Source organism: Hippopotamus amphibius, chromosome 7, assembly GCF_030028045.1.
Source record: "Hippopotamus amphibius kiboko isolate mHipAmp2 chromosome 7, mHipAmp2.hap2, whole genome shotgun sequence".
Taxonomy (NCBI): Eukaryota; Metazoa; Chordata; class Mammalia; order Artiodactyla; family Hippopotamidae; genus Hippopotamus; species Hippopotamus amphibius.
Window position 1 is genome coordinate 110,502,694 of NC_080192.1, and position 14,897 is coordinate 110,517,590.

The 14,897-nt window shown below is 44.5% G+C and overlaps 1 protein-coding gene across 3 annotated transcripts in view; it reads left to right on the forward strand.

Annotated features, from left to right (window-relative positions):
- The window catches only part of MCFD2 (multiple coagulation factor deficiency 2, ER cargo receptor complex subunit), a 42,984-nt gene extending 41,148 nt beyond the window's left edge, over nucleotides 1–1,836 (forward strand). For all 3 annotated transcript variants that reach the window (XM_057740793.1, XM_057740791.1, XM_057740792.1), the window contains one exon: nucleotides 333–1,836. In XM_057740793.1, the coding sequence (XP_057596776.1) occupies nucleotides 333–461 (129 nt within the window). In that variant the 3' untranslated portion in view covers nucleotides 462–1,836. The remainder of the gene's footprint in view (nucleotides 1–332) is intronic.
- Nucleotides 1,837–14,897: the final 13,061 nt, after the last annotated feature.

Below are 14,897 nucleotides of genomic sequence, written 5' to 3' on the forward strand. Positions count from 1 at the left end.
TAGGATGGGTTTGGGGGTCCTGGAATCTCTGTGTAAGCCAGACCCAGCTTTCTGCAATGAACATGTATGACTTTTGTAATGAGAAAAGAATGAAAAGTAATTTTTAAAGCAAGTAAGCAAGGGCTTACTTTGATTGCATCATCCTTTTAATTGCCAAATATCATTTCTAAATTGGATTATTATGAATTGACTCTGGATCTGATATGTTGTTTGTGGATTCCTGGAAGTAGAAGTACTACATTTGAAGGAGTTTATGGACATTTTATTTTGGACATTAACCAAGCACTTCCAGTAAAAGATGTGGCTCACCATTATCTAATTTGTACCTGTAGGAAGGGAGTGAACAGGCACCAATGAGCGAAGAAGAACTGATCAACTTAATAGATGGTGTTTTGAGAGATGATGACAAGAACAATGACGGATACATCGACTATGCCGAGTTCGCAAGATCGCTGCAGTAGACACAATGTGGCCTCTCCTAGTTAGATGCAAATGTGACCCGTTATAATGTGATCAAACACTTTCGGTAATGCAAAATAACTCATTTCCAAAATACTGCTACAGTATTTTGGTAAAAACCTATAGCAACTTGTTGCACTGGGGTGAGAAAGAGAAATCAAGAGAAATAAAAAAGCAGAGAAATGGGATGTATTGTAGTCCCCAAGTCCTGTTAAATCTCCTGTTGGACAAGGGCTTGATTAAATAATCCTTTTAAGAATATTGGATAAATGGAGCTGAGCACTCAGGAACTAGACTGGAGAATGCTGCCAGGCTGTTGGTTTTAATTCACACTACCTGAAAAGTAAGACAAGCTTTTGCTAACAGAACACACTTTTCAGTAACTGAAGGAATGGAATGAATGCCACATGTTTCCCCTGGTGGGTCCTGTCTCTTCAGGAAATGTGGTCAGTATTCTGTAAAGTTCCCCTGGCCTAAATGATGACTTGTTCTGGCCAAGAGAGTATTTATTAGGCGATTTCAAAGCCACGGTATCAGAAGAATGTCAAAGCGTTCAGCTAGCCACAGAGTCTAAGGTTCTATATCTCCAGGCACTTTGGAAACAATACACCACTGACCTAAGTGATTCACCCTTCTCAGTTTTTCAGTATTTTATAAAACTACTGCCACATCCTTACAGTTTCTTTTATGTCTTCTTCAACCTAGGAGCGACCTCAAATCTAAAAGTGTTCTCTACGTCTCATCATTAGCAAACGTTTTAGCTCTCTAAATATTTGTATTTCACTCTTGTTGCTAGGGTTTTGCTTCTGCAGTTTAGAAACTCTTAGGCATATAAGGACTTTATCTCTTCTGCTTGATACAGCAGGGGTGAACTACTAGCCAGTCTAGCCTAAGTGAGAAGTGAAAAGATTCTTCACCAAGCACAGTGATTAACCCAATGCAGGTTAGATTTAGAAGGAATGTTGTTTAAATTACCTCTTCTAGCCTGGATACGTGAATTCTTTCAGATCAAGAAAGGTTAGAAAAAGAAGCATAAAAACTCTTTAACAGTGTGAATCTCAATAGTAATTGAAAACAAGAAGTGGCAGCAGATTATAATTTGGTTTATGGGATGTGACGGACGTGTTGTGATAGGAAATCTAAAATGATGGTTGAATGGGGAAAAAGAAACTGCATAAAATTTGCTGTAAGATATATAGAGACTTATTTTCTGTACTAAAATATTCTTATAAGAAAAATAAGTATTTGTAAAAATGGTTTCCTGTGTCAAGTATTTGTGCAATGAGAGCTGAATTGTAAACTATTCTTGTAATATCTAGTTCTTTTGAAAGATTTATATAATGAATTCTGGATATATGACCAATAAAACTGATGAAACAAAAGAAAGAGCAGCTGATTTTATCCACAGGCTGCTTCTGCTCCCACACGAAGGGTTGATTGGTTTAATGCAGAAGTTTACATGTGCCTTCTCCATCCGTGGTGCTGGGACCCTCCCCAGTGCTGCCCTGTTCTTTTCTGCAGGGGTAGATTCCCAGAATTCACAGTCACTTTCCCCTTTTAGGCATTTTTTCCTCTAAATGAAATCACTTTTTGGACCTTCCTTCTCTGGCCAAGTTCAGATTATGACTGCATTCTCTAGCTCAGGAAAATACAGTGTTTTTTCCTTGAGTCTGGTGACCGTTTTTCCTTTGCCAGAACATTTAATTAGACAGTGTTACTGAACGCCTCCCCGGCCCAAGCAAAAAGCACAGCCTCCCCTGGCTTTTTGGAAATGACACTTTGTTCTGCCAATTGAAAAGTGAGTAAGGGAAGAAGTTACCACTGCCTCCCCCCACCAACTCCCACCCCCTGCCCAAGACCCCTGGATCTTGCACTGGCTGTTCTTCATCCAGAGCTGCCCTTCTGGATGGATCTAGTGAGTCGGCTCATGGTTGAAAGAACCTCATACTGTTGGCAGCTAAGAAGTGAGGCAGCTGGGGAGCGACAGGAAGAGTCACCCACTCAGACCAGACAGACACCTCTTTCCTTCTCCCCAGATGGCTGCTCTTTGACATTATTTCACACCGGCCTTTGTGGTCCTGTTAGCCGAGAGGGGCCTGCCACATCACGGGCAGAACGTGATCTACCCTTCCCTCTCGTACGCCCTTTATCGCCTCTCCCCTTTGTGAGGCGTTGGCCTTATCGTCCACCTCGAGGATTTCTCAGAGTGTATAAGGAACATCTCTGCACCTTAGTTTCTTTATCTCTAAAGTGGAGGTAAATATACTTGAAAGAGGCCGCCTTATAACAGCACAAGCTTTGGACTCAGGCAGCGCTGAGTTGAAATCCCAGGCCTGCTATGCTCTGAAATTCTCTGAACTTTAGTTTCTCATCTCAAAATATAATGAAATTTACCTACAGAATGGTTAAGAGGATTAACAAAGTGAGAGAAAATATATACAACTTCAAGAAAGTGGCTGGCACAGAGTAGGAGCTAAACACAGTCCCCTTTTCCTCAGCCTGGCTGAAAAGGCAGGGCCCCTTCTCACTGAAGAGTGGGGGTTGGAGGGGCTGGAAAGAAGTGGATGGCCCCTTACGGGCAGGCATCAAAGGGTCTTTGCTTCTTTTCTTTTTAAACCTGAATTTTTTTATTTTTATTTATTTTTTTTAATTTTTGGGCACAGCATGCGGCTTGTGGGATCTCAGTTCCCTGACCAGGGATTGAACCCAGGCCGTGGCAGTGAAAGCACCAAATCCTAACCACTAGACCACCAGGGAACTCCCTCTTCTCTGCTTCTTATATTCCTCAATCTGAGTGCTGAATGAATGAGTGAGTGAGTGAAACCTCAGGGAAGAAATGAAGGGTCATATTGAATGCAATGGTGAAAGACACAAAAGCATTGAAATAGAAATCAGGCCAAGAGAGTTTTCTTCTCACCTGGCCTCCTGACAGGTGATTTCACTGGCCCTCAGTTAATCCCCCGAGAAAGGGGAGGACTGACCACCTCCCACAGCTCCTTAGTCGGCACACGGAAGGCACCCAGCAATTAGCTGTGCCTCCCTCCTTAGAAAGATCTGGAAAAGAGAAGAGAGGCACCAGCAACGGTGCAGGGCTGTGGGGATGGAGACCATCGGAGGACAGATGCTTCTGAACCTGCTTTTTCACCTGCGGTTCCCCAAGGGAGTTTTTGGAGGCGTGCAGTTTTAAGGAGGCATGAGAGAAGGATTTTTTAAATAAATGGTAACTACAGGATGACAGAATAAAGGCATCTATATCTCCATCTCAAGTAATTTACCCCAAATCAAGAATAAGAACAAAAAAACAAATTCCATCTTCAGTGACCTGGGTTTGCCAGATGTGAGGATGGAAAGCGGATGGAGCGTGGCAGGTGGGCTGACAGGGAAGGAATGGGGGTGGCACTGAGGGGGAAGCATGTTCATTTGTCCACCATTATTCTAGAAAGATTCAGGTACCATGGGAGGTGGACGTGAAGCGGGGAGCCAAAGTCAGGGATTATTCCAACCCTGTGAGAGGAGGGGATAGACCTGGCCAGGCCCAGTCTGTTGCATCCAGGCAGCCCCCCTTGGCCTCCTCAGAACACTGCAGGCTGACTCTGAAGGAGAAGGGCCAGAGATGCTCTTGGTTTGGGAAGGCCAAGCAGAGAAAAGAGGGGATGAGGGGCCATGCTAAAAACAGAAGCGAAATGCGCTTCTGCACAGGATCGCATAGCTCCAGACAGCCAGGAGCCAGGCTTGCGTTCCCTGTGAACGAGAGTTCATCCTCTGGAGGAACGAAACTGTCCCCCATCGGCACCTTCAATTACTGACATTTTGGGGTTCCTAATGAAAAATCAGGCAGGCCACCCATTCCCCCAACAGACAACCACCAAAGGGAGCCCGTCCATACACCTATGGCTGCCAATCAGCTTGTTAGTGTCACACTTACGTATGAATGGGTTACCTAGAATGTAAGTCAATTTGGGGAAACCTGCAACACAAAGGAGATGGTAACCAAAACAAACTGAGAAAAAGAACCTTGAGGAGACTGAAATAATTCAGGGACGAACAGACAATTAAAAAAATTATAATCAGTGTCCTCAGTGACGTGAGACTTGATCACATCCGTGAAACATAATTAGGGGCTTCCTAGGTGGCGCGGTGATTGGGAGTCTGCCTGCCAAAGCAGGGGACATGGGTTCCATCCCTGCCCCGGGGCGGGGTGGGGGGGGAATGCCACATGCCATGGAGCAACTAAGTCTGTGCGCCACAGCTGTTGATCCTGCACTCTGGAGCCCATGAGCCACAACTATTGAGCCTACGTGCTGCAACTACTGAGGCTCATGTGCCTGGAGCCCATGCTCCGCAACAGGAGAGGCCACCACAATGAGGAGCCCGCACACCGTGGTCAAGAGTGGCCCCCGCTCACTGCAACTGGACAGGGCCCATGTGCAGCAGCGAGGACCCAACACAGCCAATAGATAGATGATAGATAGATAGATAAATAAGTAAAAGAAAAAAAAGAAACATAATTAGGATGCCATAAAAAAAGAAAAATTGGAAAAACAGAATCTAGAAATGAAAAATGTGATACTACAGAATCTAGAAATAAAAAATGCCCCACCCCCACCCCCACCTTGTTTTCCAACGAAAGGGTTAAAAAGTAAGGTCAAGGAACTCTCCCAGGAAGTAGAACAAAAAAAATAGATGGGGGATAGCAGAGAAAAGATAAGAAAATGAGAGGATTTACTGGGGAGATCCTACAGCCAATTAATAGACATTCTTAGAAAGAGAAAACAGAAAATATGACAGAGAGGAAGTAACCAAAACCCAACTCAAACTATTTAGAATAAGGCAGAGAAAATGGGGAGGGAGACCGCCGGGAAATGTGAGGATGTGTCCGCCACGTTACGATACCGGCTTCAGATGTGGCCAATCCCAGGGCTCCCTGGCCACCGGCACCTGCTCTCCTCTGTCTTCAGCTCCTCCCCCTGTGCAGTGTGCTTCACCTGTGGGTCCTGCGGCAGCCCCAGAGCATCCTCCTCCTCCTTGGTTTCAAGAGAAGAAAGCCTGTCTCTGTCACACCACACCTGTGCCCTGACCATGACCTAGAGGGCCTTATGGCATGGTGTTAAGAGCGTGAACCCTGGCATCAGACTACTAACTGTGAGTCTTGGTTTTGCCACTTAAGAGCTGTGTCACTTGGGCTTGTTACTTAACGCCTCTGTGCCTCAGTTTCCTCATCTAACAACAGGGATGATGATGGTTTCACCTCACGAGGCTCTTGCGGGAAGCAACTGAAGTAACATACAGGTAACAGAAGCAAAACCCTAAGAACAGAGACTGCACACCTTGTCTGTGTCAGCCAGAACTGTTATTCTGAACCCATCCCCGAGGCCGAGGCCATGCCACACAGACTGGTGGGCTCAGGCCTCGGTTGTAGCTGCATTTCTGGGGAGCGGCTGGAGCCCTACTAGCATAAAATGACTGGCAGTGAGGAGGAAGTGTTTCTGTGGAGGAAATCAGGATATAATTTCTGGAAGATGAGGGCGGATAGCTGTACATGGCATGCTGTAGGAAGGCGGGCTGTGGAATAGTCCCTTCTTTCAAGGAAATCTCCCCACTCCTCACCATCCTGGGGCCCAGCCTCATGGTCTGCTGAGACAGTTAAATATGACTCTATTTGAACGCACAGCTCCCTGCCTGTTCCCACCTGCACCTCCATTACCAGCATGAGGGGACGCTGTGTTCTGTATTCTTTCTGTCAGCGCCTCATCATCCTAACTTCCTGGACTCACACTCACCTCCCAAGAGCAAATAATCATTTTCAGACGTGGTCCAGTCTGACACCATTTTAGGAAAAAAACCCTTCAGTTGTGCAGGACACACAGTAGGGCTTTTTGAACCAATTTACACCTCTCAACACCTGGATCTACAGTGGGGTCACTTCCTCCTGCCCGAGATGTTCCCGAGGAACCGTGAGTGTTTGCCTTGCAGCCAGGAGGTGGGCAGAGCCCCTTGGGGGCTGCCTCCTGAACAAGAGGACAGATCTGCCTGCAGAGGTGAAGTAACTGAGTCCCACGGCTGGGAGGAGAGAATGAAAATATGTCAAGGACACACAAGAGAGACTAGAGAAACGAGGGACAGGGATGATAGGAAGATCAGCAACACTCCAGTCTGTGGTCAGGACTCAGGGGACAAAGGAACTGAATTGAGGACCAACACGGGGTTGGGACAGTCCATGGGATGCTCTGCAGGACGAGCCTTCGGCAAGGGGAACTCAAGGGCAGAGAGTTTGGATGTCAAAGGTAACTGATTTTCATAATAACGTGCTTTAAAATGTACTAACCTGTCAGCTGCATTTTCCTACTCTGTGCTTGACTGTGTATACAACCTTAGGTCACTCTCTCCCTCTTGGTGCTATAGGCATAAAATGCTGGGATATTTTTATGAGAATATAATACATATAAGAATATAATATTAAATATTAAAAATAATGTGAAAATCTGGAATAGTAGAGGGAGGGAAAAAATGGTCTCATTCAATAGAGCCACTATACGATGATATATTTCCTTTAGGTCTTTTATTTTCTGTTTTTTTTTTTACACAGTTTTAATCATGGTATTTTTACAATATGTATATGTTTTTATCACAGGCATGTTCATGTCTTATGACATAGTCCTTGTAAACCTCGCTTTTAACAGCTGCAGGTTATTCCATTGAACGGATAGACTGTGATGTCAATCCATTTGTCTGTTGAGAAACTAGATAACAAGTGAGAATGTTCTCATCTGTGGTGTTAAACATTGCATTGTGATGTCTCTCTTTGTGCCTAAAGCCATTTCTATCTTTACTATTATTTCTTGAGGAAAATGAATTACTGAGGTTTGAACAATTTTAAGCCTTGGTAGGCACTGCTAAATTGCAGTCCAGAAGAGCTGGGCTAATTAATACTCATCTCCATTGTATATAAGAGCCCATTTCCTTTAGCTAGACCCATAGTATATCCCAACGAGTTTCCCTAAACATAGAGTGACCAAACATCAGTGCTTTTTAATTTTTGCTCAAAATAGCACAATCTACACCAATGCTATATATCTATCTACCATTTGTTGATTCACTCATTGGATAATTATTGTGTGTTTGCCATGTAACATCTCTGGTCTAGTTTCTGGATTTCAGTACCTCCTGGCAAAGAGGAAAAAAAAAGGCTTTTTGTTATTGGCCAGGCTTCCCTTGCAGGTGCTGAGGGGACACAGACATTTTCTTGCACAGCATCGCCAATAAAAGCAAAAGCTAAATCACATTTCTACCTCAAGAGAGAATCCATTATATCAAGGACCCAACTAAATATCTAGCATTTTAACAGGGAATTAGTTGCAGAAACCACAAACATTATATCTGAACTTTTTGGATGTTAAAAAAAAAGGCAGGACTTTTGCTTCTGGGAAGATAGAGTAGACACACTTTTCCCTGTTCCTCTAACTAAGCACAACAAAACCCCGAGATATTAAACAGAAAACAAACATAGGAAGACTCTGAAAGGTGGAGAGAAGAAGACGGGCTGGCCAGGGGCCTTGGGGCCTGAGCAACAACATGGTCCTGCATTTCCTGTCTTTCTGTTTCCATTTTTTTTACCTCATATATCCCAGACTTGAAGCTAAGGAAGCCGGCAACCCAGAGATGCCAAAGGGCACAGACATAAAAGAGCCCCCACGAAACCTGCTCTCTCTAGCCAAGGATGAAGAAAAGAGCAGCCTAACAAGGCAGAAAACTTCTAGACAATAACTGCTCTACTCCAGCCAAACACCTTGGAAAACTGAGGCCCTGCCAGCAGAGGCTGGGTGGGGCCCAGCCCTCCTCCCTTGCCAGGCTGTAATGAGGTGCCCCTACTCCTTCCTGTATCTGAGGTGATGCCAGACAAGGCCAAGTACGGAGCTGGGACGTTCGCTCCTCCCACCCCCAGGCAGTACCTAGGCCCTCCTCCTGCCCGTAAGGTCTGTGGAGAACACACAGGGAACCTGGACCTGGAGTTCCACCCCCACCTGGGTTCCCTCCCCCTTCCTGCCGGATGTGACAGAGGAGGCCTAGCAGAGGGCCGAGATTTCATCACTGCTCAGCGATAACCTGGTCACCTTCACTGCAGTGTCAGTGGAGACCACACAGGGATCCCAAACTTCCACCCCCACCCAGCAGTAATAAGGAGCTCCTGGCCTTGGGGATCAACAGAAGCTGAGTGGGGAGTCTGGACTTCTCCCCCCACCTGTCAGTAATGAGGCCTGCTCCCTGCCTGCTCCCTGCTAGAGGTTAAATAAGACCCAATCTCATTACATAACAGGAAAACGTCCAGGTGTCAATAAAAAAAACCCTTTCTCATACTAAGAACCAGGAAGATGTCAAACTGAAGGAAAAAAATGCTGACACTGAGGTAACAGATGCTACCTGTTAGACATCTGTATTAGCTGTTATGTAATTAGATGGGTTAGAATTAACTGATGAAGATCTTAAACCAGTCATGATTAAAAAAATACTTCAACAGTCACAAACATGTGTGAAACAAATGGAAAAAACAAGTCTCTTCAAAGAAATAGAAGTTATAAAGAAGAAACAAATATCAAAAGGATACATGCATTCCACGTTCATTGCAGCACTGCTTACAATAGCCAAGACATGGAAGCAACCTAAATGTCCATCGACAGAGGAGTGGATAAAGAAGATGTGTGCATATATACAATGGAATATTACTCAGCCATTGAAAAGAATGAAATAATGCCATTTGCGGCAACATGGATGGACCTGGGGATTATCATACAAAGTGATGTAAGACAAATATCATATGATATTGCTTATATGTGGAATCTAAAAAATGATACAAATGAACTTATTGACAAAATAGAAACAGACTCACAGACTTAGAGAATGAACTCATGGTTACGGGGCGGGGGGAGGGGAGGTGGGGGATGGAGATAGGTTGGGAGTTTGAGATTGACATGTCCACACTGCTATATTTAAAATAGATAACCAACAAGGACCTACTGTACAGCACAGGGAACTCTGCTCAATATTCCGTAATAACCTAAATGGGAAAAGAATTTGAAAAAGAATAGATACATGTATATGTATAACAGAATCACTTTGCTGCACACCTGAAGCTAACACAACATTGTTAATTAACTATACTCCAATATAAAATAAAAATTTTTTAAAAATTGCTGGTCAAACTACCAGCTGGCTAATAAAATTGCCCAAAGTTCTAAAAAATAAAAAATAATAAAAAAATTTAAAAAGAAAGAAGAAAGAACCAAGTGGAAATTTAAGAATGGACAAATATAATAGCTGAAATAGATACCTCAGTGGATAGGCTCAACAGCTGAATGAAGGGGACAGAGGAAAGACTCAGTGAACTGGAAGATAAAACAATCAATGTTACCCAGTCTGAACAACAGAGAGAAAAAAAAAAAAGTGTACAGAGCCTCAGGGCCCTGATACTGTCATCAAAGATCCAACATTCTTCCTGTCACCAGAGTCCCAGAAGAAGATGAACAGAAGATTGGAGCTAAAAAATACTCAAAGAAATAATGGTTGAAAACTTTGTACATTTGACAAAAGACACCAATCTACAGATTCAAGAAGCTGAGTGAACCTCAAAGAGAATAATAAGCCCAAAGAAATCTACACCGAGACTCATCATAGTCAAATTTCTGAGAACTAAAGGCAAAGAAAAAAAAATCTTAAAAGTAGCAGGACAGGACTTCCCTGGTGGTGCAGTAGTTAAGAATCCACCTGCCAATGCAGGGGACATGGATTTGAGTCCTGGTCAGGGAAGATCCCACATGCTGTGGAGCTACTAAGCCTGTGTGCCACAACTACTGAGCCTATGCTCTAGAGCCCAAGAGCCACAACTATTGAGCCCGTGTGCCACAACTACTGAAGCCCGCGTGCCTAGAGCCCATGCTCTGCAACAAGAGAAGCCACCACAATAAGTTCACGCACTGCAACAAAGAGTATCCCCCACTCACCACAATTAGAGAAAGCCCGCGTGTAGCAACGAAGACCCAATACAGCCAATAAACAAATAAATAAATAACTATATTTTTTAAAAAGTAGCAGAACAGAAACAACACCTTACCTATAGGGGAAAAACTTGAACAACGGCCCAAAACCATGGAAGTCAGAAGGAACTGGCACCCAGTTTTCAAAAGTGCCAAAAAGAAAAAAAAAAGAAAAGAAAGAACCCTCAATCCAGAATCCTACATCTAGTGAGAATATCCTCTAGGAATGTCAGGGAAATCAAGATAAGATATCTCAGACAATGAAAAATAAAGAGACTTTGTCACCAGCAGATCTACTCTAAAAGAATGGCTAAAGGAAGTTCTTTAAACGCAAAGGGAACAATAAAAGAAGGAAACTTAGAACAGCAGGAAGGAAGAACATGGTAAACAAAAATATAGGTAAATACAACAGACTTTCCTTCTGTTCCTGAATTTTCTAAATGATGTTTAATAGTTGGAGCAGAGATTATAATACAGTCTGATGTGGTTCTAAGTGTATGTAGAGAAAATATTTAAGACGGTTATATTGCAAATGCAAGAGGGCAAAATAATGCACAGGTGAGTTTTCTATACTTCACTCAGATTGGTAAAATGATGAGAGTAAAATGGTACAGTCCCCCTGAGCCTGTAACAACCATATGACTCAGCAATGGAATTCTTCGGCATTTATGTTTGCACGAAAACCCACCTGTGAATGTTCATAGCAGCTTTATTCGTAATAGCCAAAAACTGGAAAGAACTGAGAGGTCTCTCAACAGGGACACGTTTTAGCACATCCATAACACGGGATGCTCCCCAACAACCGAAAGGAACAAACTATTGATACGGGCAGCAACCTGGATGAATCTGCAGAGCATTACACTGAGTGAAAAAAAGCCAATCCCCAAAGGTTACACACGACTGCCTTTATATAGGATTCCTGACATGACAAAATTAAAGAAATGGGGAACACAATTGTGGTTGCTGAGAATTAAGGAAGGGGTGGGAGCAGGAGAGAAGTGGGCGTGGCTATTAAAGGGCGGCCTGAGGGATCCTTGTGGTGATGGGAATGCTCTATATCTTGACTGTATCAGTGTCAATATCCCAGTTGGGATATTGCCTTATTGTTTTGGAAGATGCTACTATTGGAGGGAACTGGGTCAAGGGTACATAGGATCTCCCTGTGATTTCTTACAACTGCACGTGAGTTATCTACAATTATCTCAAAATAAAAAGTTTAAAATGAGTTTTTAAAAATTAATTAATTAATTGATTTTTATTTATTGGCTGCGTTGGGTCTTCGTTGCTACGCACGGGCTTTCTGTAGTTGCAGAGAGCGGGGGCTACTCCTCATTTCAGCGCGGGGGCTTCTCATTGTGGTGGCTTCTCTTGTTGTGGAGCATGGGCTCTAGGTGTGCGAGCTTCAGTAGTTGTGGCACATGGGCTCAATAGTTGTGGCTCACGGGCTCTAGAGCACAGGCTCAGTAGTTGTGGTGCATGGGCTTAGTTGCTCTGAGGCATGTGGGATCTTACCGGCCCAGGGATCAAACCCGTGTCCCCTGAATTGGCAGGTGGATTCTTAATCACTGTGCCACCAGGGAAGCCCTAAAAAGTTTAATTAAAAAAAAAAAAAACAGTATTGAAAGACATAGTCTTTTCAACCCCACCACGGCAATTTGAAACATAGGGCCTCTGGGACAGTGTCAGAATAGGCCTGTTGCTTGGTGTTAGTGCCCCAGGGCTGTACTGGCAGTGCTCACAATTAGAGCCTTCTTTCAGAGGCTTTCAGAGAATTCGCTCTGCTCTGCCAGAAACATTGTGCTGGGCATTTTCTTTCCATGAATTTCTAATTGCTTCCCACTGGGTGGCTGGGGAAGGATGTACAGGTCACTCCTGCCAAGGCTTAGAGGCCCAGGGAGGGGAGAGGAAGGGTGAGGAAGTCATTGCACCTAGTTGGAGGGGGGTACTTGGGGCTGGCCTGAGTGGCTGGAGTCCCACGAGACTGAAGAGGCTGAGTGTCCCTTGCCCTGGCTGTGGGTGCAGCCAAAGAGGAGTGGGGTGGGGGTAGGTGTGGCTATAGTGGGTGAACCTGAGAGGAGAGATGCAACAGATGTGCACATTGAGGCCATCTTGGGGAGAGACTTGTGCTTCCCAGGTGTCAGGGAATCAGAGTGCTGGAAATAGTGTGTGTGTGTTGGGGGTGCGGGGGGCGGCAGCTGTTATACAAGGAGCAGGCTCTGGCATCCATAGCTGAATTCTGTGAGCTCTGTGTGGAGAGTTAGAAATGGGGGGACCATGTCAGAAGGGATAAGGGTTTTTAAAGTACCCATTCTTGTAGCCTGTGGGTTATGGGAGCCCATCAACAACAATCTCATCAAAACCCTTTCTTGGATTGTTGGAGTAAGTCACTGGGTAGGAAGACATGGTGTAGATGAGGGAGGTGAGGAGCAGAGGCAGACGGTGAAGCCACAGGGCCGTAAGACTTCCGTTGCCTCAAGGTGGGATCTCTAGCCAATAGTTCGGGCAGGTGTGCCTCCCTCTGGACTGTTCTCAAAACTCCCCCTCCAAGAAGTCAGATATGCCCGTGCTGTAAGGCCATACTGACCATAGTTTCAGAGCTAGGCCTGGATACCCACTTAAGTTGGGCCAACGCATTCTCTCTCCCAGGGATTTGATGTTCGGGACTGAGGGACACAGCAGCAGGGAGGCATGCTGGTGGAGGCATGTGTGGGGCCCTTGCTACTCAATGTGTGTCCAGGGACCAGCAGCATCACCTGCGGGCTTTAAGAATGCCCACCCCACATCAACTGAGCCAGAATCTGCTCTTTAATAGATCCCGTGACTCGTGTGCTCATTTAAATTGGAGAAGCTGCTCTAGAGAGAAGGTGCCAGACACCTTTTGCCAGGAGGCCTGTGCTGCCCTGTATCTGCCGCTCTGGGAACTGTGGTTCCACTCTCCCTTGGATTCCAGTGGCCTCCACTGAATTGCTTTTTTCTGTCTGACCAACTTGGTTTCTATATTGTTTATGACCAAGAGAACCTTGCCAATGCATACGGACAAGTCAGTGGGGACAGCGTAACTCAAGGGCAGGCTGACCCACTTTGCCATACCAACCGAATTCCATCAACAGACGGTCAGTCCTCTGTGTTCATAGATGCTTTGAGTCACGTTCAGTGAAAATCCTCCCAAAATGAAAATGATTTTAGCCATTCATCCTTTAGGATGAACTTATCTTCTCAGATTCTTTGCAAAGGGACCATTTGCTGGGCTGGACACAGGAGAAGTCATAGAAAGTTTTCCATGGTCACATTTTGGCAAAGCCTGGCTCTGCTTCCCCAGGAAAGGCTCGTATTGAAACTGCTCTGTGGGGCGCCTTTCAATGAAGCACAAAGAAGACCTTCATTCTCCTCCTCTCACTAGTCCAGCCTATGGTCTCCTCTGAGCCTCCAGAACAGCACACCTTGACCTTTTGTGTGTCATAGATCCCTTTACCGAAGAATGTTTTCAAATGCATAAAAGACCAAAGGCTTCAAAGAAGCCCATTATATTGCAACACAGATACCAAAGTATTTTAAAGGGCGAGTGATTTATTACCTATGCTTCTTTATTAACATTAATAAGATCTAGCAGCACTTCTAATAATCACTGCAATTTCAGAGCCGTGGTGAGTAAGTGATTTGAGACATTTGCAACAACCGCACTGTGATAAGAAACGTTATAATTTTTTGTGAATGATGAAGTCACGGTTTCTGTTAATACCACTGAAGTTTGTTGCCTAATTCATAACTGAAGAAAATGCTAAATTTCAGCTTGAGTTTCATGAAAATAAAGATGTACCTTTTTTCCTGCCCAAGATCATGGATCCCCTGAAGTATATTTAGGGATGGTTGGTGGATCCGAGGTTAAGAACCCTTGCCTAGAGAGTACCTGGTCAGTAACACGTAATAAATTAATTATAACCATCGAAATAATGTATTTTTTAAAATGCCAAGTTGATGTATATTAAAGTAAGATTCCAGGCCCTGTCACTTCTCTACCTGCCTGCCCTTCACTGGGGTCTGCTCCTCTTCTTTGTGGCGTTGTCTTGGCAGGGTCCTGTGTTTGATGGACCTGGGTCTGTCTTCTCTTGTCCGCTGGACCACCACCCCTACTTGAATGCACGGAAGAGGCTGGGCCAAGAAGGACCGCTCAGTCAGCATTTGTTGACTCTGCCTGTGATTACTGTTTGAATATCTATATTTTAAGAGTCTGAGATTTTTGATATCTCTAATACCCTCAGAGCTCTTGATACAAAATTTATCATTTGCATGTGCACCACTAGATGGCAGCAGCATCTCACAGAATCTCCTTCCCCAGCCCTTCATATCCGATCCAAGGGGTATTTATTTTTTGAGTCAGTTCTATTTCTCCCCTGGAAAATCCAAGCTCAC